Consider the following 24,214-nt stretch of genomic DNA (forward strand, 5'->3'; position numbering starts at 1 on the left):
TGGTTTGGGTAGTGGGTGGGGGCTGTGGGGAGAGGGGTTTGCAAGAAGCTGCTGGAAGCTTCCCCTATATCAAATAGAGACAATGCCAGCTGGCTCCAAGACAGACCCGCTGCTGGCCAAGGCCAAGGACATCAACAACAGTGGTAGAACATCTGTGATAACATTTAATAAAAAGGACAAAACCCAACCTGCACAACCTGTGGACACATGGAGAGAGGAGCCCACACTGGAGCCAGTTTGATGACAGGATTTGGGAACCCATGGGGCACCCATGCTAGTGCAGCCTGACATCTGACATCTGTTACTGTTCAATTTCACGCTGTTAATCGTTGCCCAGTGCTCCAATCTATCCAGATCCCTCTGCAAGGCTTCTTGCCCCTCAAGAGAGTTTAATGACATCTCCCAGTTTGGTATCAACATCACACTTGCTAATGGTGCACTCAACTCCTGCATTCAGGCCACTGATAAAAATTTTGATCAGAACTGCCCCTAGAATTAAGCCCTGAGGAACACCACTGGTGACCAGTAACCAGTCAGATTCCCTACACTAACCCCATTCACTACAACATTCCAAGCCAGTACTTCTGTTGGTTCTTCACCTAGGCTCCTACTGCTTCACTGTCTGTCAACATCTTATATCTTCCTGTACGGCTTTGTTCAACGTTTTTCTCAAAAAGCCTCCTTAACTCAAGTGCTCAAATGATGATGTTGAAAAGACAAAGTCATGAACCATCTTCTGACAAAATGGTATGTGCTTACTTCCTGGTTTACCTAATATATTTTTTAGATGGGCAAATCTTTTATCCACATAGAACCATCCAAAGTGGTTTGTATTTTTAATATTTCCACTACATTGTTCCTTCTCATGTTATAAATTTAATGGTATGTTAATTATTATTGTGGCATAATGAAAACATTTTTTTTCCACAAGCTGTAAAACAACCTCCTGATGTTTTTCAGTGATTGAACATGTAATGGTATTCTGGTCAGACTCTTGTAAAACTGAACCACAAGAAATTAAGATTTATTCATTTACACTTCTCCTTCATGTTTAAGTAAAGCCAGCACTCCCTCAGGACCAGAACCAACAAGGTATCACATAGTTAACATGGCAAAAATATTGCTAGTCCAATGGCAAAAATATTTCTTATGCATAGCAGGACAATAATTCCACATAGAAATGAACATATACAGTTCAGTGTCCATGACCTATACTCCCAAATGAATATTAATTAGACAAACCCCAGAAAGAGTCTGCAACATCCACATACAAAAAGTATCTCCCTCCCTTGCTGAAGTTTAATTTCACTTTGTTCTACCTAGCTACAAAGAAAGCTAATTAATGTATGTTTAAGAAAGAGCTGCTCTGGGCTTGTTCCTCTGAATTGATACTTCTTTCCATTACCTCTTTTCAGGTTTCTCTATTTCAGCTGTTCTTAGGATGTGTAGGAGGCACATTGCCTCCCAGACCTGCTACCCACATCTACACCTGTCTCTCATTGTGTGTCTCCCACTTTCCTCCTTGCCTGAGCAAGGATGATTTCTTTTTCTCAGCTTAGTCTTCTTGTGAAAACTGTAGTAGTCCTAGTGTGACATTGGCAGAAGACTTGAAAAAGAAAGAACAAGGTGGCTTTCAGACAGCTCTAGTGTTCATCTCTTGTGCAATCCATATTCACAAGCAATGCTGCAAATGCTGGATTGGGTCTACCCAACCGGCCCACACCAAGTATTACTTGTGCTTTCAGGCACCAATACTGGCAAATCAGCTAATGCATTTTTTTGGGGTTTGTTTATTTGTTTTGCTTGGAAAAAAGCTGCAGGGGGGACCTAGTCATAGACTAATTAGTGAGAGCAGCTGCAAAGACAGCCAAAGCAAGACACTTCAGAAAGATTTTTTTTCCAAGCTTTTTGCTGTGCGTTCTCCAGCCTGCATCTCTGGCTTGTTAGGTCAGCTCTGACTTACTGCTTCCTCATCTATCGTTACACCTCATGTTTGCATCTGTAGTCAGATTCTTTCTCTGCCCTGCCCCCATTTCCTTAATACTGTAATTTTCTTTAACCCATTATTTTCTCACTGTTCTTTCTTAAGTCCCTCAGAAACAAAATAGCTTAAACTATTTTCTGCATTATGTTTATTCAGTTCCTAGCACACATACATCCTTTTGTCATTCTAGGTATTGTCAGCAAAACCATTCATGAAAAATAAATGGAACTGTGGTAAAACCAGAATATGATTTATAAAACAATGAAGACTTATTTTGTACTGGGAAAACACTGAATCTCAGATGCAACTGAGAAAACAAGTGATGCAACAACAACTGCTTCATACACAAAACATTGTTCCACAAAGATGTGGAATTTTAAGCACACCGACAATTACATTGAAACAGATTGGTTGCTGTTGTTGAGAAAGACTTTTTGTATGCTTTACCTGAGCTAGTAGAAGCAGGAGACTTGCTGCGTCGGGATGGGCCTGGGCTCTTGGTGGTGCTCCTACGTGAAGTCGAAGCTATTTTGGTATAGGAAGTGGATTTCACCACCCGACATTCTAAAAGACAAAGAAACTGCAGAAGTTAGCAATTAAGAAAGCCAGCAAGGCACTGTAACAGAAAGCACTGAAAAGCACAAACATTTAGCCCATGTTTGTTTTCATTCAACTTGAGAAGTTTTATGGGAAAATACAAAATCTGTATAAGTGGCTCCATTAAAATCTAAGTACAGTATGTACCACCTCCCAGACAGAGAGCTGCTGCAGTAATGCAGACTTACAGGTACCATGGTTACTGCAGGTACTTGGGACAGCTTAATTTAATAATGCTGAGACTACACATAAAATATATTTGCTTTTGAAGATTTCAGCACAAGTAATGCAGTGTGTCTTTTTGTAAACTATCCAAATGCAATGTAGCAATTTCTCCCACCTTAGGCACTCTCCTCTAGAAGAACCAGAAGGCTGCTTTTATATATCAAAATGTTAAGACTGTGCAAGGTGATGCAGGTGTCTGTCACTCATGAAAGGTTTGAAGAAAGTGAAGCCAGTTTGTTGCTCCTGCTTAATCCTCTGATGAGCAACAGCCCACATTGTATAGCACACACAATTCATCACAGGTTGAGGGAAATGGCACTACTTGCTCATAAGAGACATTAGTGAAATCAATGAAGAGGCGAAATTGCCCTCCCACTTGAGAACGCTGCAAGATGTTCAGGTTAGAGTTTATATACACCCACACAGCTCTGTAGGCATTCTTGCATTACGCCTGCAAAATGGCCTGAGGATGAAAGGACTTAGTGTGCCTAATGCGGACATCTTGCACTTATAATGGATACTAAACTAATCACCACACACACCATACAGCTGGAGAAAAGAGAGATTTCAACTTCTTAGCCAATATACAATTAGAACTCTACAGTAATGTTTATACTGTCTTCATCTGACGATGACAGTATGCTTCATTTGTTAGAAAATACATCAGTAACATTTAGTTCAGTATCAGACATGCTGCCCACTTTTATGCCTATTGTTAAGGTTCCTCAACATATGTTAAGAGAAATAACCAAGATTATTTTTCTCTCTAGTAAAAAGATGCATTGCACAAGCCTGCACATTATTTAGTCTCCACAGATGATCAGTAGAGCTTGTAACATAGTTTAGACAGATTTAAAGAACAAAGAAAAAAAAAAAAGAGCATAACTAATTAACTTAAACATATCCACCAGAGAATGACGTAATGAAATCTATTTCTCTTGGCTGCCTTAACTGTTTGTCTTTCATCAAGTTGTCGAAGGAAATAGAAGCAAAACCTGATGTATTACTGAGGCAACATCCAGCACAGCTGAGAGGACTAGAGAAATGCTCCAGTCTTCCTAAAAAATTCTTTTCCTCACAAACTCCCACTTTCCTAATGACCAATAGTAGCAATTTTCTTTCTGCTGACATTTTATGTGATCCACTGATGACTACTCTTATTTTATACTAAACAATGAGTGTAAACGGAGAAAAACATATCCTCTGTTGTAACAGGAAATTATTAGCTCAAAACAGGAGGAATCAGATGAAAGCTTTCAGTTAGATCCCCCTAGGTAACTACAGCAGGAACTGGAACCTCACATTGCAATACTGGCATAAACAGCTGCTCCAGAAACTGTCTATACATGTCGAGCATAAACAGGTTCTTTACCTTTATTGTAAACTAAGATTTAAAGTGTCCAAAAACCTAACAGCTGACTTGTTTAACCCTGTAAAACTCTGAGCAAACTCATTGTGGGCCCCGTTGATAGGGATCAGTCACAGGAAGGGAACTGAATAGTCTCATAGACAACAACCAACAAGACTTATGTATAATGACCCAATCACATCAAAATAATTAGAATACAGTCATGTTTAGTAGAAAAATTTAAGAGTCTCTGAAGGCACTGAAACAGGTTGCTGAGAGAGGTGGTGAAGTCACCATTCCAGGAGATGTTCAAGGACATGTGAATGTAACATTTAGAACATAGTTTAATGGCTATGGTGCTCTTAGTTTGATGCTAATATGCTTCAATATATAAAAAAGCTTTCCTGCTTCCAACATGTAAAGAAAACAACTACCTACGTCCCTCTTTTGCAATTCATGATATACACTAACGTATTAATTTTGCTATTTCATTGAATTTGTTTTCACTTCAACACGTGGATCTTCTCAACTTCCCTTCTTGGCCAGGGAGGTGTCACTGGGCGATAGAGCAACTACTATAGTTTAGCCATGGATATGGACTAAGCACAGGCAAGAGACTAACAGCATCTTGTCATCATCTTCCTTTTGTTCCAGCAAGAATTGCTTCTGCTCACATGCTACACAGGTTACAATTTCTGGGGAAGAGGGAAGCTGTCAGCTGGGTGCATCCAGTAAAGCATTTGACCATTTCTCAACTACTTACAGTCTCCTTAGAAAGGATGGTGTTAGGAATGGTCTGCAAATTGTCCTGATGGGCTACATATAGACCATGGCCTGTTACTTGAGTAACTCTACGTTAGTGTCATATTATCCTATGAGGAAGACACTTCTCACAGCTAGATGAGCATTAAGTCTCTCCTTACTAGAGCAGAAACACAGATGATCACATGTACATATAATTATGTGAGACAGGAAAAGTCTCAGACTATAGGATAAACTAGGCTGAACACTGGATAAGGTCCTGGAGGGAAAAGAGACACAGAAAAGCTGATGAATATTCAAGAATTGCCTTCTCCAAGGTCTAGAACTAGTCCATCTCTCCAAGCAGGAAGTTGGACAAAAATGCCAGAAGGTTTGCATTGATGAACAAGGTCCTGCTTAAATCTTGAAACAGCCTCACATTCACAATCCTGGTCCACTTGGGGGAAACATCAATCAACCTGAGGAACAACACAGCAGGGCATAAACAGTGCAGGAGGATCTCCAAGAGCATCAGTGACAGCTTTTGGATCCAAGTGATAGGAAAACAGTGAGGAAAAATGCTCTGCTCACACTCACAAAAGAAGGGCTTGCTGGGGATATGAATGCCAAAGGAAGAGTTTGCTGCAATCGTCATGATACAGTCCAGGTCTGACATGTACTGGGGAGAGTGCAACATAGGACCATTATGATAAGTGACTAGATGACCTCTCGTGAGGAAAGCCTGAGGGAGGGACTGTTAAGCCTAAAGAAAAGAATCAGGAGGCAGTATCATCAATAAATATAAATACTGTAGGGCAGAGGTCCTCAAACTATGGCCCATGGACTGGATATGGCCCCCCAGGGTCCTCAATGCGTACCGCTGGTATTTATAGACACTCCTGGCCAGGGCTGGGCAGGAAACCAAGCAGCCACTTCCTGCGACGTCATCCGCGTGCCGGCCTCCGCAGCCCCCAAGCACTCGCCGGCACTGGGCTGGAACCAAACTATAGTCCGGCCCCCGACACTACTGAGCTGGAACCAAACTATAGTCCGGCCCCCGACGCTACTGGGCTGGAACCAAACTATAGTCCGGCCCCCAACACTACTGGGCTGGAACCAAACGTCCGGCCCCCAACACTACTGGGCTGGAACCAAACTATAGTCCGGCTCCCAATGCTACTGGGCTGGAACCAAACTATAGTCCGGCCCCTGACAGTGTCTGAGGGACAGTGAACCGGCCCCTGTTTAAAAAGTATGAGGACCCCTGCTCTAGGGAGCATACACAGAAGATGGAGCCAGGCTCTTTCCAGCAATGCCCAGTGACGGGATAAGAGGCAAGGGGCATAAATGAAATAGGACACTTTATCTGAACTTTGTTTCTGCTCGGGTGAGCACTAGAAGCAGCAGCTCAGAGGTGGTGTGAAATCTCCGTTTTTGGAGACATGGTCCTAGGCAACCAGGTCTCAGTGACACTGCTGGAGCAGGGAAGTTGTACCAGCTGACCTCTAGAGGTCGCTTCCAGCCTCAACCTGCGATTACCAGGGCTTTGTCCAGTTGTTCCTGGAAAATCTCCAAGGATGGGGTCTGCACTGCCTCCCTTGGCAAATCCATTCCACTGCCTGACTGCCACCACAGAGAAATGTTTTTTTTTTTGTATCCACCCTGAACCTCCTGCTTCAATCACCTCGCATCCTCTTGCCATGTGTCACTGTGAGGACCCTGAAACCATCATCTTGACAGAGAAGAGGTGCTGCCCCACTGCACTGGGGACTGTTGGCAAGTCCCCCTGAGGCCATCTCCTTTTCCAAGCTGAACAAGACAAGCTCTATCAATTTTCTGCCAGAGGGCAAGTGCTCCACCTCTCCACCATTTTAATGTCCTCTAACTGCTTCAAATTTATTGATGTCTTCCTTGAACTGGGGGGACTTCAAACAGTATTACAGATGTGAACTCACATATGCCAAGTAGAGGAGACCACTTACTTCCCTGTCTTTACTGTCTGCTCCTGTTCACGCAGTCCTAGATGCTGCTAGCATTCTTTGCTGTCAGGGCAATGCTCTAGTCTGTCACAGACATTTTCCCTTTTTCTCTACTTGTACAAATACTTTTGGTATAATTTTATTTTTCCTCTCAAAAATAACTCACAAGTATCAAAGTTTTAAAAGGTTGTAATCCAAGTCAGCATATATTCTCTCTACTTGAACACCACTATGAACCCTCAGGTAAGATTTAACAGTGCTTTATTTCTTATGGGATTACAAGTTTGCACACAAATGACATGGCCTATGGAATGGCCCGCAGAGAGCCATGTGGGTAAGCCTTCAGTGCTGCACATGCCAGCGTGAGGCAACTCATGCTTTTGCAGACTGTGACAAGACTAATTACAGTGCCTAAAAGGAATTCCAGTTAGGTGTAGAATGTAACCATGATGCTTATTGCAAACACCTCTCAGCTCCCATGAACAGTTTACATGTGCAGTTCTGTGGTCACATTTATTTTGGAAAATACAATTTTACTGCAAGCAAAGATCCCACTCATTAACCACACAATCACTGCTTGTCTCCTCAGACATTACCATAATCTGCTTGTTGCTGTAGAACTGTGTGCTCATAAATAGGAAGGGAAAACAAATGGGTTTTGAAATAGTATTTTCTGAACAGACCCTATACTGGTAAGGAAATAAGTACACATCTTCTCCTCATCATCAGTATTCTGATAACTATAAATCAGGTCCCTAGTAAGCCATGAAATAGAAAAGCATTGTTCCCCTGGTTCCCTCTTTATGCCAAAACCATATCAGAAATAGATCTGAACTCCTGACAGAAGAGAGTTATAATGCTTTTCTCACTCATGTGAGCAAGCTCAACCAAGAAGAAATACCAGGTGTTTCTGTAAGTATGTTCAGTGAGGAAAGAAATATATCACAAGCCCCAGCTCTTCCTCTCACCATTGACTGACTATGATAAAAGGAATAAAATGATGATACCCATGGTAACGTGAAGCAAAAGAAGGTCAGCTTTAAGGTCTTATCACAGTCTTTATTGCTTTCCAACTCAGAATACCAGACAAATAAGCACGTTTTTCCAGTAAGATGTTGCAGTGTATAACTACAGACAGAACTACAAAGTAGGAGAGAAGTACAGAGTATCTAGCAACGTAACACTGCAGTCCTTTATAGCATGGAATATTACCACAGAGGTTTGAGACATTTAATGGACATTAACAACAATAAGCCCGAGAGGGGGGAAAAACCAGGAAATATCACAAGGCTATGATGAGACATCACTGAGACACTGTAGGGACAATACGAGGAACACAAAGTTCCTGAGATTGCACCGTGGTTTCAATGAGTGGTAGGAACTGGTGCAACTAGGAGGACCCCCTCTGGCTGTCAAACAGGTGAAATGTAAGCATGCAGTAATTACGAGAGGCTAACACACAGAATCATAATGCCTTCAGTCTAGTCCAGCTCTGTGGTGTTTCATTTCCAAAATGTTTAATTATCTCCTGTGTTCATTAGATTTTACAATGGCAAGAAAACAGCAGAGAGTAAGTATTCTGCAATAACTGTGTCATAAAATGAACAATTTAACATGTTTCTAGAGAAGACTATGAAAAGTTAACTAAATTACCAGAAGATCAAAAAGGCTTGCTTGTCAGCCACTCAGAAGCTGACTGTATGGCCTTCATGAGCTCTCTCTGGACTAAAATATTGCTCTCTGCTGTATTTTGCTTTTTATTTGAGGTCTGTGTGTAGGGGATAGATATTTATTTTTCCATATCCCTGCCAATTTTTTTTCTCCAAGATGAGAACATTTAACTTGGTTTCAGCAACAGCTGTATCCTACAGATAAGCAAGAAGAGAGGATCAAGGGTGTCTATGATTGTTGGTAAGCCATTTTACTATAAGCCTTAGGCTGGTACCTTTTTCCCACTGCTTAAAAGACATTAGCCTCACTAGCAACGTCCTCAGGCCAATCAGTAGATCACTACCTCAAATGCAGTACTGAATTTAATTTTTAATGTTAAGAATAATTTGTTCCATGTTGCTAATTCTTAATGCAGCTAATAAGATTTTACTTTTCAGTTGCATTCATGCCTTCAATTAAAACCAGTAATCTTCAGTTTGCAGAACTAAGTTTCACTCCCTTTAGCAAAAGGGAAATAGAACCACCCTGTCTAGTGACATTGATATATATTGCAATTCATCCAACCCTACTGATGAATCGGTGGCAGCTATGACTTGTAATTACAACATCTTCAAAAGGCTAACTATCATACAGTTTCCAGAAATGAAAGGGATACAGGGTGTTTCACAGAGGTTTCAAGTAATTTCAAATCTTCTGTCGTCATGGTTGTGCCTACTTCAGTTTTGTTCTGCATGCCTTCCTGTTCAGCATGTTCCTGATGCAGATGGGCAGTGATGTAAGCATAGAACAAAAAATCCTGAAGTTTTATTCCGTGGACTGAGCTATCTGTCACTGCAAATGCATCTGGTTTTGAGATATCTTATCTTCTGATTTGATTTCTTACCAGTAACCAGACCTTCGTTCATGATAAAGATTAGGAATATCGTCACTTTCAACTCTATGCTGAGTATCTTTGGTAGCAAATACCTACAGTAAAACATGCTTTCACTGGAATATAAAATACAGAAAAAAATATATTTTCTTTCAGTGAAAAATCATTCTACCATTCTGAAACTAAGTATTCACTCACAAGGCTAAAGCTACATAAAATAAAATGTGAATAACTAAAGTCATCTATGCCTTATTGTAAATCAAGAAAACAGAGATCTTGCAGGCTCTTAAGAACACAAATAGCTTCATCCAACCTAAGAATGCTTTCAGATGTATGTACTACTCAAAAAATGCCTTACAAGTTAGAAAGAAGGTACTTGTGGGTTCATGTATTATCACTAATATTTCATTCTGCTCTAATGTATAACTTTCAAAGTTGTTATTTGCTTCTAAACTCAGTGAAGTCTCCCACGAAGCTTTTCTTAAAAGATGATTTGTAGTTAAAGTCAAAATGCTACTTCAAGTATTTCCTACTTGATCTGCAAACATGCTTCTGTCTACATAATTTGAAGACATTGTTGGGAGGACTGAACTTATCTAGTACTACAGCTAAAAAGATATGATGCATACTTATGAACTAGACACTCTATGGTCTTTCTGTAGTCAGTAGAACACGTTCACTTCTGTGACCTGTCTTAGGAACCTGCAAGTTAGAGATGATGAAGCTTACTAATGAATGACCAGATATAAATTACAGATTTTGAGTACTAGTGAACATATCCTAGTCAGAGTATCTTCCATAGAATCACAGAATCATTAAGGTTGGAAAAAGCCTTTAAGATCATTGATTCCAATTGTAACCTAACTACCATGACCACTAAATTACATCCTGAAGCACCCTATCTACACACTTTAATACCCCCAGAGAGGACTCCACCACCTCCCTGGGCAGCATGGGCTTTGGATGGATTCTTTTACTCAATATAAACAGCAGTAAGATTTGTGCTCTATTGCGGATCTTACTGTGAATGAATAGATTTTATTTTCCTGTCTTTTCCAAGTGCTATACTTTTTAGTGGAATCATCTCACACAAACCTCCATGCTAATATTTTGGCTAAAATACACCATTAGCACACATTTAATCTTTATTATGCATGTCTTGAGTATCTTGTCATGTATTCCATTTCACTTCCAGAGAGTTTATTATCACTGTTTGCTCAATATGCTTCCCCCCAGTCTATTCCAATGCTTCAATAGTTTGCCCCTATTTTCAGAACCATCCCCTTTCTTCTTTAGGTTTACCATAGTAGATGCACTGACCAGATAATCAGGATGTTGTTTTTAACTGGGTATGGTAAAGATGTGTCCTGCTTTTGCTTATGGCTTTCGTTTACTGGGCATATATTCTAAGAGTACATATTCCTCAACTACCCCTGGAAAAATTCATCACTGAAGTATCTTTGTCTGCACAATTTGGATGGTGTTTTTCGTGGCATTGTTTTATTCATACAATGGAGAAGGAGAGGAAATGAGAGTGCGATACAGTTCTTAACTCTTCTGTTCAGCAAGAGCAACTGCTTGCTTGCCTGTTCAGCACAAAGAGATAGCATTTCACAGAATCACAGAATGGTTTAGGTTGGAAGGGACCTCAAAGACCATCTAGTTCCAACCCCCTGCCATAGGCAGGGACATCTCCCACTGGAACAGGTTGCTCAAGGTCTTATTTGTCATATTACCTGTTTAAAATCACCTTATTCTTTATTTTGAGACTAAGCAGACCTCCTATCTGATCCATATGGCTGATATTAACATCATCCTAAGCACCAAGTATAGACAATGTTGCAGTCCAGCAAGTTCTGAGATTTTGGTACTAATGTTTGCTATCACTTGTTTTCAACCACCTTCCATTTCAAATGATCCTTTCAGAAGTTTACAAGATCAAGTCATTTCCACAGCAAGAAAAATAGAAATCTAAATTGTAGAACATTTGTTTCATGTGGAAAGCATCAAATAAATGTATTACTGAGAAATGAACATTTTAAACAGTTAAATTCTGGCACATTTGAACTGAGTCTCCTGAAGCTACAGATTTTTCCAAGTAACTGATTCGTGATGAGGCAGAAAATATTTATTTAAACTGAATGTCCTATTTATTTCTTCTTTGATGCTTTTTCTGAAATAAATCTGCATATTTATAATGCACTCATCAGTCTAACAACTTTATTGTGCAGCATTAAGTATTGAAAGCCCCCCTTTTTCTTTCCTTTCCTTCAAAGAAATACAATACACTATACTGGGACAAAGATAATAGTCACACTAGTTAATCACAACCCAAAATCTCATGCCACTTACACAGTGAATTAGTTAGATTAGCAAGGAGTCTTGCGGAAAAGGGGAAAAAAGGATATATAATCCACCATTTAAAATGCATGAATATGAGAAGCCAACTGTTTCAATTTTTTGCCTCAGTTTTATTATAAAGACTTACTGCAGTCAAGTACATAACATAACTTTATCAACAGTGAGACTTCAAGACAAGACACACTGAGAATGGGTTAGAGTCCTTATACAACATCTTCATACTAGATAGACATAGAGAATCTTCAGAGACACACCTGAGACAATCTATGAGTTACAAGACACTATTTTTGAGAGTTATGAAGGACAAATAAAGTTCCAAGAGATGAGAAAAGAAAATATCAAAGCAAGTGCCAATCTTTAAAACTGGGACAAATCAGGAAACTGGGAGTTGCAGAACAGTTGGTCTAATTTGAGATTAGGGGAAAAAAATATGCAAAGGAAGGATATTAAAGAAGACAGAGTCAGGGTTCTTTCCTTCTGGTTGTCACAAGAAAAAAGGCAATGGGCACAGCTGAAACATAAGGGATTCTCTCTGAACATCAGGAAACACTTTTTCAGTCTGAGGGTAGCTGGGGATATTCAAAAGCCATCTAGACGTGAGCCTGGCTCCTGGTGGCCCTGCTCGAGCAGAGAGGTTGGACCAGATGGCCTCTAGAGGTCCTTGTTATCCTCAGCCATTCTCTGATAATACAAAACAATAAAAGCTTAGAAGGTTATCGAAATGGTATACAGTGGTCTAAATAGTTTCATCAAGAACAAACCGCCAAAGTAGACTTATAACAGAATAAAAGGGGGGTGGTAGTGATGATAAACTTTTCTAATGGGAATATTTTAACTCAAAACTTCAGAAAACAGCATCTGCAGAAACTGTTTCCAAAATGGGTAATGGAAAACCAAACCAGAGTAGTTATCAATGGCATTACTGTCAAACTAGGAAAGAGTAGAGAAGCTCTCCAAGATTTTGTTTCTGAGCCTGGTACTAGTTAATATTTTTATTAATAAACTGAGCATGCACTTTTCATCTGGAGATGACACCACCATAGGTAAGACTGTAAGCATTGCAGAGCATAGCTGGTATTTGGAGAATCCTGAAAACTAGAGAAGTCATCAGACAAAAAAATCCAGAACTCAACTGTCTTCATTTAAAGGGGCAGTGGGGAAAGACAGAGCTTTAAAATTACTTTTGAAGTAATTAAAGAACAATCCCCTCCAGGATTGGACAGAAATACAGAATATATTCAAAGATGAAATTAAAACTGCTACTAATAACTACAAACTACAGTGCAAAGCAGTGCAGAAGCATATGAAATACACACAGAGTACCATCAACCCAAACATTCTCTAAACCTCCCTCCAAGCAGTACAAAGCTAAAACCCCGGTACTCATTTTCTTCTCCCACCTGGAGTTCACCATAAGCCCCAGTGCTCTTTCTTTCTTCTCATTGTTAGGCTAGCTTGGTCTGGCCAGGACCAATCTACCCCTTCCACTTTTACTCGGGCCAAACAGGCCTGTGATGCTCCTCCACTGCTATCAGATATGAGAGTGTATCTCCCTGGGAAGGAAGAGTAAGAATTGGCTTTGCTGTTAGCCTAAAGTACCACAAAAGAATTATGAGAGTGAAACACCCCTCAGAATTTCCTGTCTATCCCTGGCTGCTCTGGACCTCTTGGAGATCTATACTCCATGGTCCTTCAAGACACAAGTCTCAATTAGTGAGGACACTCACTAATTCCAAAGTATTACAACAAGGAAAGAATAAGCAACACAAAAAAGTTAGAAGCCAGCTCACTACATGACCACTGCATAAACACTAAACAGCAGTCCTGCAAAGAAGGACAAAAATTTTGCAGTGGGTCACATGCCAAATCTGAAACAAACTACTGAAGCTAAAGGAATCATCATCCCACCAGTATGAAGAGCAGCACTCTGTGGAGGACAAAGGAAGGTCCTGAGAGTGCTGGCTGACAGACAGATAAAGGCAAGCCAGTGATGTGCAGAGGTGTCCAAGAAGGTCAACAGCATCATAGCCTTCATCAGGATGAGTAGGGAAGTGAGTGTGCCCCTATACTTGGCACTGGTGTGGCTGCACCTCAAATACTGTGCTCACTTTTGGGCCCCTGGATGCTGAATTGCTGGAGCTGTCCAGAAAAGGGTAACAAAGCAGATGAAAGGTCTAAAGAACAAGACTTAGAAGAAGCACCAGAAGAAATTTGGATTGTTTGGTGTGGAGAAGAGGAGGCTGAGAGGAGGCCATATCGCTCTTTACAAACTTCCTGAAAGGAGACCACTGTGAGGTGGGCGTTGGTCTCTTCTTCCTAGTATCAATTGATAGAACAAGAGGATATGGCCTGAAATTGCACCAGGGGTGTTTAGACTGGATATTGGGAAAAATTTCTTTACTGAAAGGGTGGTCAGGCATTAGAATAGGTTGCTCAGGGAGGTGGTAGAGTCACCATTCCTGAAGGTTTTAAAAACTATGTAGACATGGCACTCTGGGATAAGGTTTAATGGCTACAGTGGTGGTATGCTGACGGCTGATGATCTTAGAGGTCTTTTCCAAACAAAATGATTCCATGATTCTGTGACATCTGAATTACTCTGGTTTCTTCAGGGCTACAAACAACAAACACACTTCTGTGTTTCCCACTGAGAATCAAGGCTTTCACCTTCAGAGAGCTGAGAGAGTAACAATGATCACAACTCTGGGAAACATGGTCATAAAAGATAACCAATATGAATCAGAAGTGATTAGAAAAAAATAGCAGCATTCAATACACTGCCAAAAATAAGGAAAAAAAATCCTACTATTAGTAGTTTCACAATATAGGCCAAAAAGTGATCTTAAGTTTCTAAAAAGTAGATTGATTCAGACATGAAGAAATATGTTTTTAACTGCAAGGAAGCACTGCAATGCATCACATGGAGAACTTGCTGAATTTCCCTAACTACCACTTCACACAGACAGGTTAGCTAGAAACATGTAAAGTCAATTTAGATAAAGCAGGTCCTCCCGTGGGACCTCTTAGATCCTTTCTATGATTCTTTTGATTAACTCCTCCTAGTATGACTCATAAAACCTTTTTCTTTGTCAGCACTTCTGTCTGGATTTCACTGGAAGACAAGTGAAAGGAAGGTAAGCGCTCTAATGTAAAACTGACTGAAAGTCCAAGGACATTTTAGCAAGGTAAAAGTGCTCACTTAATGGATGAATTAAAATCATTATAATCTCCTGAGTGGAGTGAATATTGAGATATAAATCTTTAATTTCTCTTCAAAAGTCAGACAGATAAGATGTAAGAATTTCTCTCAGCAGAGCATTACCAAAATTGATATTTCCCATAAACTGTAGATTTCTCCTTCATAGACAACTCAGAATCTTGTTGGCTAATAATCCCTCATAATCATTAAGATGTATGTACATTCCTTCCAAATCAACTATTTTATGGAACTTGATACTGAGAGACAACAACTCTTAACAATTTCCAGGATTAGGTCCTTTTTTACTCCCGTTGAATGTATCTAAATTCATTCTGTGATGAAACAGGTGCTTGAGGAGGCATGGCTCTGTCTGTATCTTTCACAACTCAAACTGCTTTAGAAACACATCTTTCATTCTTAAGCCCAAATATAGGCATGAGTATATGAAAAAAACCCACCAAACCCAAAACAACAACCCCTCCCAAAAGAACCAAAACCAACAAACAAAACCAATAAAATCAAAACCAGAAACTTATACATGCTACCCAGTTCAAGAAAAGCTGTCATAAAAAAATAAAGTAAAGCTCAACTTGCTGAAAACATGCTAGCCCACATCATGGTTGTGGAGTCTCTTTCTCTGGAGACTTTTAGGGCCTGTCTGGATGTGTTCCTCCATGATCTGTGCTAGATTGTGTGGTCCTACTCTGGCAGGGAAGTTGGACTTGATGATCTTCTTGGGTCCCTTCCAACCCCTAATATCCTGTGATCATGGTCTGAAGCAGTCTGCATTGTAAACATTTGAAGGACGGATCACAGCGTAATATGCAGTTGATGCTTGAACAATAATCAACAAGCAGTGGGTAAGCAAAGTGGGACATAGACAGAGTGCTAACTACGCATCGATAACTCTGTATTTGTATGCACTCAACTATTTTATGTTGGAAACAGTGCCTTGAACTCCATAAAATTATAGGTATCATTTATGACAGTCAGTAGACCATTGGTTTTAGAAACTAGTTTGTAAAATCATTTCACTATTGAGTTGCACAGACTTAGCTGTCATTAGACAAATGAGCCTGAGCTGAAATGAAAGCCCTCACAAAGTAAGGCTAAACCTAGCAGTGCAGTAGACAGGAATCTTTTTTTAAATTATTTGACCCATTTAATGATTTGTTCTGCAATATGGTGCCCAAGAAACATAGAACTGTAAGATGCTTTAGGTTGGAAGAGATCTTTAAAGATCACTTAGTCCAGCTCCATCCCAGTCCCACTCCCCATCCTCCTCCTGCAGTGCACACAGGTATCTTTAACTAGATCAGGTTGCTCAGAGCTCTATCCAACCTGACTGTAAATGTTTCCAGGGATGGGACTTCTAATATCTCTCTGGGCAACCTGTTCCAGAGTTTCACCATCCTCATTGCAAAAAAAAACCCAAAAAAACCAAAACAACCAAATTCTTCCCTATGCCTAGTCTGAAACTACTCTCTTTTACTTTAAAACCATTACCTCTTGTCCTGTTGCAACAGGCCTTGCTAAAAAGACTGTCCCGTTCTTTCATATACATCCCTTTAAATACTGAAAGGCCACAAGTAAGCTCTACCCTGAGCTTTCTCTTCCTTCAGTCTGTCCTTATCAGAGGACAGCATCCCCTTGGATCATTTTTGTGGCATTTTGCTGGACCTGCTCCACTACGTTAACGTCATTGTGCTAAGGACTGCAGAGCTGGATGCAGTACTCTAGGTGAGCTGAGCAGAGTGGTAGAATTACCTTCCTTGACCTACTGGCCATGTTTTTTGATGCACCCCAGGACATCTATAGCCCTCTATCTCCTCCATTAATTTTAAAGACATTTAAATGTGGAACCATATCCTTTGCTAATTCTTTAAATAAAGATGAAATTCCACTGTTTGAAGAGAGTTGTCATATGGTTTGACAAAACTCTGGCTTCCTTTTGAATCAAAGTCATGTAGCAACTCTGAAAGAGGAAAAAATAATTAATTTAACAAATTCTGCTATGTTATTCCTTGTGAGTCACCTATAATTTTCTTGGATATGTCTGAGAAGTATCTGTTGGTTTTGGGTTGTTTTTTTTTGGACAAGCCCTACTTGTCTAAAACATGCATTTAGAAGTCAAGTCTGGGATTAAGAGTATTCCTAATCTTCAAAGGAGTGCAACACTCAGAAGCTCATTCCGGACAGATAAGGAACAACTACCACTAACAACCTGGTACAAAGCCAATGTTAAATTACTTTCTATAAGTATTCTCAAAAAGAGACAATTTCCTATGAAAGGTCATTCCAAAATACTGTTCTTTTTTTAAACAAGAGTATTTTCAAAAACCAAATACCAAGAATTCTAAACACAGCTGAACCCAAAAGTTAACTTAAGTACCAGATTTATCCACAGGATAGTATTTCTTTTATATTCCTCTAGGTGTTCTAAGATAAAATGTGACTTTTTTTCTCACAAACTCAAGCACATATAAAACAATGTTCTTCAAAATCACTAATTATTGAATTAGGCAACACCTCTGACAATAAAACATAGTTCCTAGAATTCCCAATTTCCATTCTACCAGTATCTGGAACCTAAGGTGGTTTTCAAGAACATCATAAATCCACCTTGCAGATGCAATGTAGAAATACTGAAGACAAAATATCCTTGCCTTAACTTTCCAAGTCCTTTCTAACCTCTCCTTAGTTTTGGCAGCATCAATCCTACCTTCCCATATGTCTGATCCTCCCACAAAAAAGCCCCTGCACTTTCTCTGACACCACTTTCTTTGAACAGAAACCTCTTCCTGAGCCGACGTGCGCTAGGCAGCTTCCCACTCCGTATGATCCCTCAATGATTTTATGGTTTAAATATTGCAATTGGGATGATGTAACACAATGCAAAACAAACAGATGGGCAGGAGATGTAAAGCGTGGCCAGGCCTGAACTGGAAAATATCACTGCTAGAAAAGTTGTTGGGCTTGCAGTTGCTGACATTGCTCCTGGGATGTGCGCACACTGAAGTTTTGCTGGCAGCTGTATTGCTGGCTGAGGTTTGCAGCATGTGGTTCTGTTTAGGTGCCACAAGCTGGGCTTTGTTTGCTTACTCCACATTTACATGTGACTGCATGCAAACCTGTGGAGATAAAAAGTAATTCCAAATGCCAAAACTCTGCTGTGTGCACTAGGTGTACCCTCCTATGCTGGAAGAATGCTAAGAACAAATGGGAGTTTTTTAATGAGGCATGCTTATTTTGCAACTGCAATGTAGAGATCTGGAGGTACCATTCTAGATTTAACTTAGATATTGGTAGCAGACTAGGTACAGGAAAATGGAGCTTGGAATAGCCAATGTTAACTTCTGTCCCACTGCAGCAGACTGCTTCATTGTGTGAGAGGGTCTATTTAAGTCTCTCTTGGGCAACTCCAGTATTAACAGGAATTCTGTGATGGTACTGAACAATCAGTCCCAGTCCAATTTTTTTCTCAATTATTATATTTCATGCTATCTTATGTTACAGAAGGTGTAGCTCATCAATTATATAAAAGCAGAGCAGCACAGACACTGCATTAAAAACAATTCTAACAATAAAGAAATATTGAAAAAAAGATAAAAGCATTATAAAGAAAAAACAGAGCAAATGCAACAACTACATGAGAACATGCCAAACAAGACTCTCAAGTACTTTGACTGTTCAGTCTTACCCAACACTCTGTAAGACTGTGACTGGATAACAGTGTTTCCAGAGCAGTTATGGCCTAAAAGCCAGGAGCAAGGAATGCTGGGTGGTCCAAGCTACACATCTTAAATGAAAACCAGTAGAATTCCAGCTTTCCAAACTGTTTCAAACAAGAAGTACCTTTTAAAGTAACCAACCTTATACACAAATTGTCTTCCTGTTCAAAAAGCAGCTCCCTCCCCTTATATTCACATCAGATGAAACCAAATGACAGCTTTCTTATAACTTATAAAATCGATATTCTTAGGAGTGAGAGAAGTACAGTGAAAAGAGCAGGGTCTGAAATTAAATCTCTGGAGTTTTACATCTGAGATATTTATAGGTATAAAAGTAATAGATATATATCCAGAAGTATTGTTTTAGATGAGTTGAAAGCCATTATGGGGACCAGAGGATTTTTCAGAAGAGCATGAATAGTGAATTCATACCTTATTTCTAGCAGAGTAGGATTTCTAGGATCTACAATAACTGAATTAATATCTGGGCCGTCTTGAAACAGATATATGCAAACAAAGATTTTGATTTTTTTCATTATTTCACAGAATTAAACAGGTTGGAAAAGGCTTTTGAGATCACTGAGTCCAATCTATCAGCTAACAATTTCTAATTAACTAAACCATGGCACTAAGTGCCTCACCCAGCCTCCTTTTAAATACCTCCAGGGATGGTGACTCCACCACTGCCCTGGGCAGCTCATTCCAAATGCCAGTCACTCTTTCCGTGAAGAGGTTCTTCCTGACATCCAGCCTAAAGCTGCCCTGGTGCAGTTTGAGACTGTGTCTTCTTGTTCTGTCACTGGGTGCCTGGGAGAAGAGACCAACCCCCACCTGGTTACAATCTCCTTTCAGGTAGATGTAGAGAGCCATAAGGTCTCCTCTGAGCCTCCTCTTCTCTTTCTACCATTCCTCAACTGAAACAAGCATTTTTATGGCGTTAAGCATTTTAAAAACAAAAACAACTAAATTGAGGTATTCTGCATGTATTCACAACATCTCTAATTCTTTATTCTAACAATCTTGCAAATTACATACTGATTCCTAACAAGGTAGCACAGTTGAATAACAGCTTTGTTATCTGCAAAACTAATCTACTTCTGTTGTTATTCAGGTGTTGTAAGACATGAAAGGAATGGATTGATGAGGCTGGTGGGCATAATGATCTATATATATTTTACTGAGGCAAAAGATTTTTTACTGGCTATTGACGCAAGGACAACGGAAGAAACAGACATAAATGCTCCCAAAACTAATCAGAGACTTCAAGGCAGAAGACATCACCAGCCACAGATCCTACTCACAGGCACCTCATCAATGATTTAACACGACAGAGGGGACTGCAGCTTCATTATCTGGTGATATTTTATTTATTCATATTTAATTACTGCATATCATAACAATTTGAAACTGGACTGCATTGCAGAAGATGAAGGCAGGAATGAAGCTGTTTTACTGGCTGTACTAACACATCTGCTTCACAGACCTACAGGGGTTCATTCAGCCACTATATATATATATATATATATATAATAAAAATAGCAGTTATTCTACAAATGAGTTACAAATTCTCCACATTAAAACTGGACAAAATAAACAATGATGTCTTCAAAATTCATGCAGTGGACATGAAGAATTCTATTTATCTTCATTATATGCTGAGAGTGTTTGGGCCAAAATCCCCACATTAGGTGAACCATGAGGAGGAAAAAACCCAATGGCAGGAGGGGGAAAAAAAGTAACATGACAAATTAGCAAAACCAAACCTCTCCCCCAGTGGGAGGGAGAGGTGAAGGCCAAAGGGTAGATTAATCTTGCTATATCATATGGTCTTGATCTTAAAAATTTCTGTGTGTTTAGCAGAAATCACATGCACAATGGGGAGACTTTGAAAAGATCAGGAGCCAGAGCAGATTAAGATGAAATTGAGACAGATCCAAAAAGCCGTCAAACTCCCACCCTTTCCTGCAGACTCCCATGTGGGCAGGAGATTGTTTTGTGGCTCTGAAGTGCTTGTCTGTGCTAAGCTCGTTGATGAGTGCACTCACTCCCCATGTCTCTGACAGAGAAGAGTTCTGTCTTTTCCTTTCACAGCAGTATGAGTTGCAGCTGTGGACACAGGTCTTAGTAACCCTCTTCACTTCTTGGCTCCAAATTAACATGCAGAACCTATCTGATCCAAACACACACACACACAAAATTGATCCATCCATGTTTTTAAAAAGCAAAATATATGACAAACTTAACGAGGACTGGTTTTAAATATTTTTTTTTTAAAAGGCTCAAGGAGATGATCCAAGTTACTGCAGCTCACAGTGTTACTGAGCATCAGCTAAGTCACAGCAATTACCTGCACACATGCAGGGTTAAAGTGAGTTAATACAACATGGCTTAGCTGAGCCTACAACAGAAGATTAAATTATGTGCACACAGCCAATTGCTACAGCTGAGTTGATGTGCAATTACTTCTCAAAAAACTGAAACACCTTTTGTATGTCTACCAGGCACACAAATAATGTAGAATTCCCCCCTCCCCCCCCTTTTTTTTTTTAATTTAAAAGGCTTTAAGATAATTTATGTATTCACTGAGTGACACAATGACAAAAAACTGAAGAAGGACCACTACAAAGTATAAATGCTGTTGTAACTATTGATCTGAAAACTGACTAACTTGCTTTCAGAGCAGCTAGGTACAGGAACATATGTCCATCCAGATAAACCTAACAGCAGTGTTTTCACTCTCTTTTAAGATAAAAGATAATTTGTCCCATGATTTATGATCTCACTGACTTTCCATATTGAATTAAACAGCTGAAACAATCTCTGCCATCCTGCGAATTGTTATTAATATGGCAGCACACACACATACACTGACTGATGCGTTTTACTTGAATCCGTTGTGGGTAAGGATAACATAATAATGCTATGAGAAATGGTTCTACATCTACCAACGACAAACTATTACAAACATCTGCTCAGGGCCTCTGTGCAAAGCATGCCAAAGGCAAACACCAAGGTAATTCCCAGCTTTACAGTGGCACAACTATTTCATTCTAACTTGAGAGAAACCTTGTGTAAACCAGATACTGTGCTCCCCTTTCTTCATTATGAAGAGCAGCTCAAAAGATGCTTTTATACTAGTTGCTTTGCCTTCTTCAGATCCTCTGAGTGTCTACCAATCAAATTACTACTCACTGAACTAGACACAACTCTTTCTTCTTCTCTCCAATTCTTTCCTGCAATCATAACTCATTGCTGTTTTTCCTCTAATATTTAGATGTGTTGGAATGTGGAATGAAATGCATTGGCTTATACCTAATGCAATGCACGTGTTTACGGAATGCAGCAGACACATAGTCCATTTTCAAAAGACATAACAAGAGAACAGCCATTTATGAAAGTTTTGCGGCTTCTGATTCTCACTTCCTCTTCACTCCCCACCTCCTCCCAGAGTCCAACTGGAACATCTGGGTGCATTGGATTAAATAATGGACCCTTTGTTTGAAGAAAATTCACAGGAAACATTTAACTTCTCTTAAGACGGGAGAGGCTAGTGCATGGGAGCCAGAAAAGGAGAAAGTCAAGGATTCTTGAAGATAAACTTAAATGAATGTGTGAAGTTCTACCACTGATATGAGTCTTGGTGACGTATGTGGCAGCTAACTGTCATAGCAATGTGGGAATTCTCTGAATCTCTTTCTCTGAAGACTTTCAAGGCCATCTGGATGTGTTCCCCTGTGACCTGAGCTAGATTATGGTCCTGCTCTGGCAGGGGGGTTGGATTTGATGATCTCTTTGGGTCACTTCCAACCCCTGACATCCTCTGATCCTCTGATCTCCTATGCTCGAAGGAAAAGGCAGAAAAAAAAAAATTAAAAATCATCTACACAGGTGGGAAGTTTCCTTTCCATGGGACAACTTCTGCAAGGCAGTGTAGATGGACTAGTTCAGTGAAGACTCTAATGAATTTGGTCTGATCTATTATCTTTGTTTATCTATGCACAGCTTCCACATGTTCAAGTGTCTCAAGACAATGCTTTCTACATATTTTTGTTTTCTAAATTACACCATGGAGAGAACAAAGGAACTAAAGAGAAGATATACAAGAGATGTGCATTGGTTTACCAGTTCAGCATGGTGAGGAAGTGCTCTAGATCGACAGAACTCTGTAACCATCCTTGGTTGAACATAACACATTGCTTTGTATTACTATAGCAAATAAGCAACTAAATTAATTTTTATTTGAAGGTTAGTTTAAATAATATGGAATGTTCTACAGCATTAATTTTAGATGTGAACATTGGTTTGTGGTTGTTGGTTTTGGTTTTTTTTTGTTGGGTGTTTTTTCTCGTTTTTTTGTTTTGTTTTGTTTTGTTTTTAATCTGCATAGATCCAGTCCCCAAAGTTAACTGTAGATCTTCTATATCTGGACTCAACTGTATCCAACGAAGACTTCTACATACGTAGGTATCTAAATATTTTATGGCTCCCCTAGCAATTCGTAATGGAAAACGAATCTCTATGGAAGCAATAAAAAATGAACATAGCAGCATGCTGCTGATCTCCACAAGATTAATTTTACATCTCAGGCAAAAGCTATTTTTTCTTTACGTACGTAGGGGGTGGGAAAATGTGTGGTGATTTTACTGTATTGATACTATAGAAGCAGAGAACACCTACATAAAGCACAAGCCTTCTGCTTCACTTATGTGGACTTATTCTACAATCCACTAAGCAACAAAGATGACAAACGACAGTCTTATCTGCTTTCTGCTTTCTTCTTTTTCACCTTACATGGAAGGAACTCTAACCAACTGGTCTAAGCAGTTGTCAGATGCAGGACCTAGATCCACATTATGAGATTCACCTCAAAAACAGCCACATGACCTAAAGAAGAGCCATGTTGCACACAATAATGAGAACTCCTGCACTCATCTCAGTGAAGCCTGAGCACCCCTAAACTGAGTATTTTTTCTACAAAAATAAATCCTTAGTAATTTTGCACCTTTGTTAAAATAAATCTGTATGAAAAACAGAGCTATGTATTTCATCCTCAAGTTCTGGAAGCAAAAGCACAGAAGTTGCAGCAAAGGATTCTTTCAGTATATGGATTAGTAAAACAAATGTATTCTCAAAGCACACTACAAAAATAAACCAAGAATCAATGCCATCCCACTAATTGTTTTTTCAACTATATTTATTAAACTGTTCCACTCATTTCTTTGGTATTTCTCTAACTTTCTATCTGTGTTTCACATTGAGTACCTGAATGTGACAGAACTGGTTTAACAGCCATCCTTCTTTTTAATACCATATATGATTTTGTGGTTTACATAATTAAGTGACCTTGGTAGAATTTCAACTCTACATATATGGTAGAGAGGTCTAAATGTCTTATTTCACAATAAAGCGTGAAAAGTCTGATTTCTCTTTTCTCTCCAAATATTTTTAGATATTTTTCTTTAAACAGCAGATGTTTAACATGCACACTTCAGTGCACATTCTTAGGT

At 39.5% G+C, this 24,214-nt stretch overlaps 1 protein-coding gene across 3 annotated transcripts in view; it reads right to left on the minus strand.

Moving 5' to 3' along the window:
- DCLK1 (doublecortin like kinase 1) overlaps positions 1-24,214 on the minus strand; it is a 265,632-nt gene that overhangs the window by 83,675 nt on the left and 157,743 nt on the right. For all 3 annotated transcript variants that reach the window (XM_064173100.1, XM_064173107.1, XM_064173125.1), the window contains exon 5: positions 2,432-2,548. In XM_064173100.1, the coding sequence (XP_064029170.1) occupies positions 2,432-2,548 (117 nt within the window). The remainder of the gene's footprint in view (positions 1-2,431; positions 2,549-24,214) is intronic.

Source organism: Pogoniulus pusillus, chromosome 3, assembly GCF_015220805.1.
Source record: "Pogoniulus pusillus isolate bPogPus1 chromosome 3, bPogPus1.pri, whole genome shotgun sequence".
Classification (NCBI taxonomy): Eukaryota; Metazoa; Chordata; class Aves; order Piciformes; family Lybiidae; genus Pogoniulus; species Pogoniulus pusillus.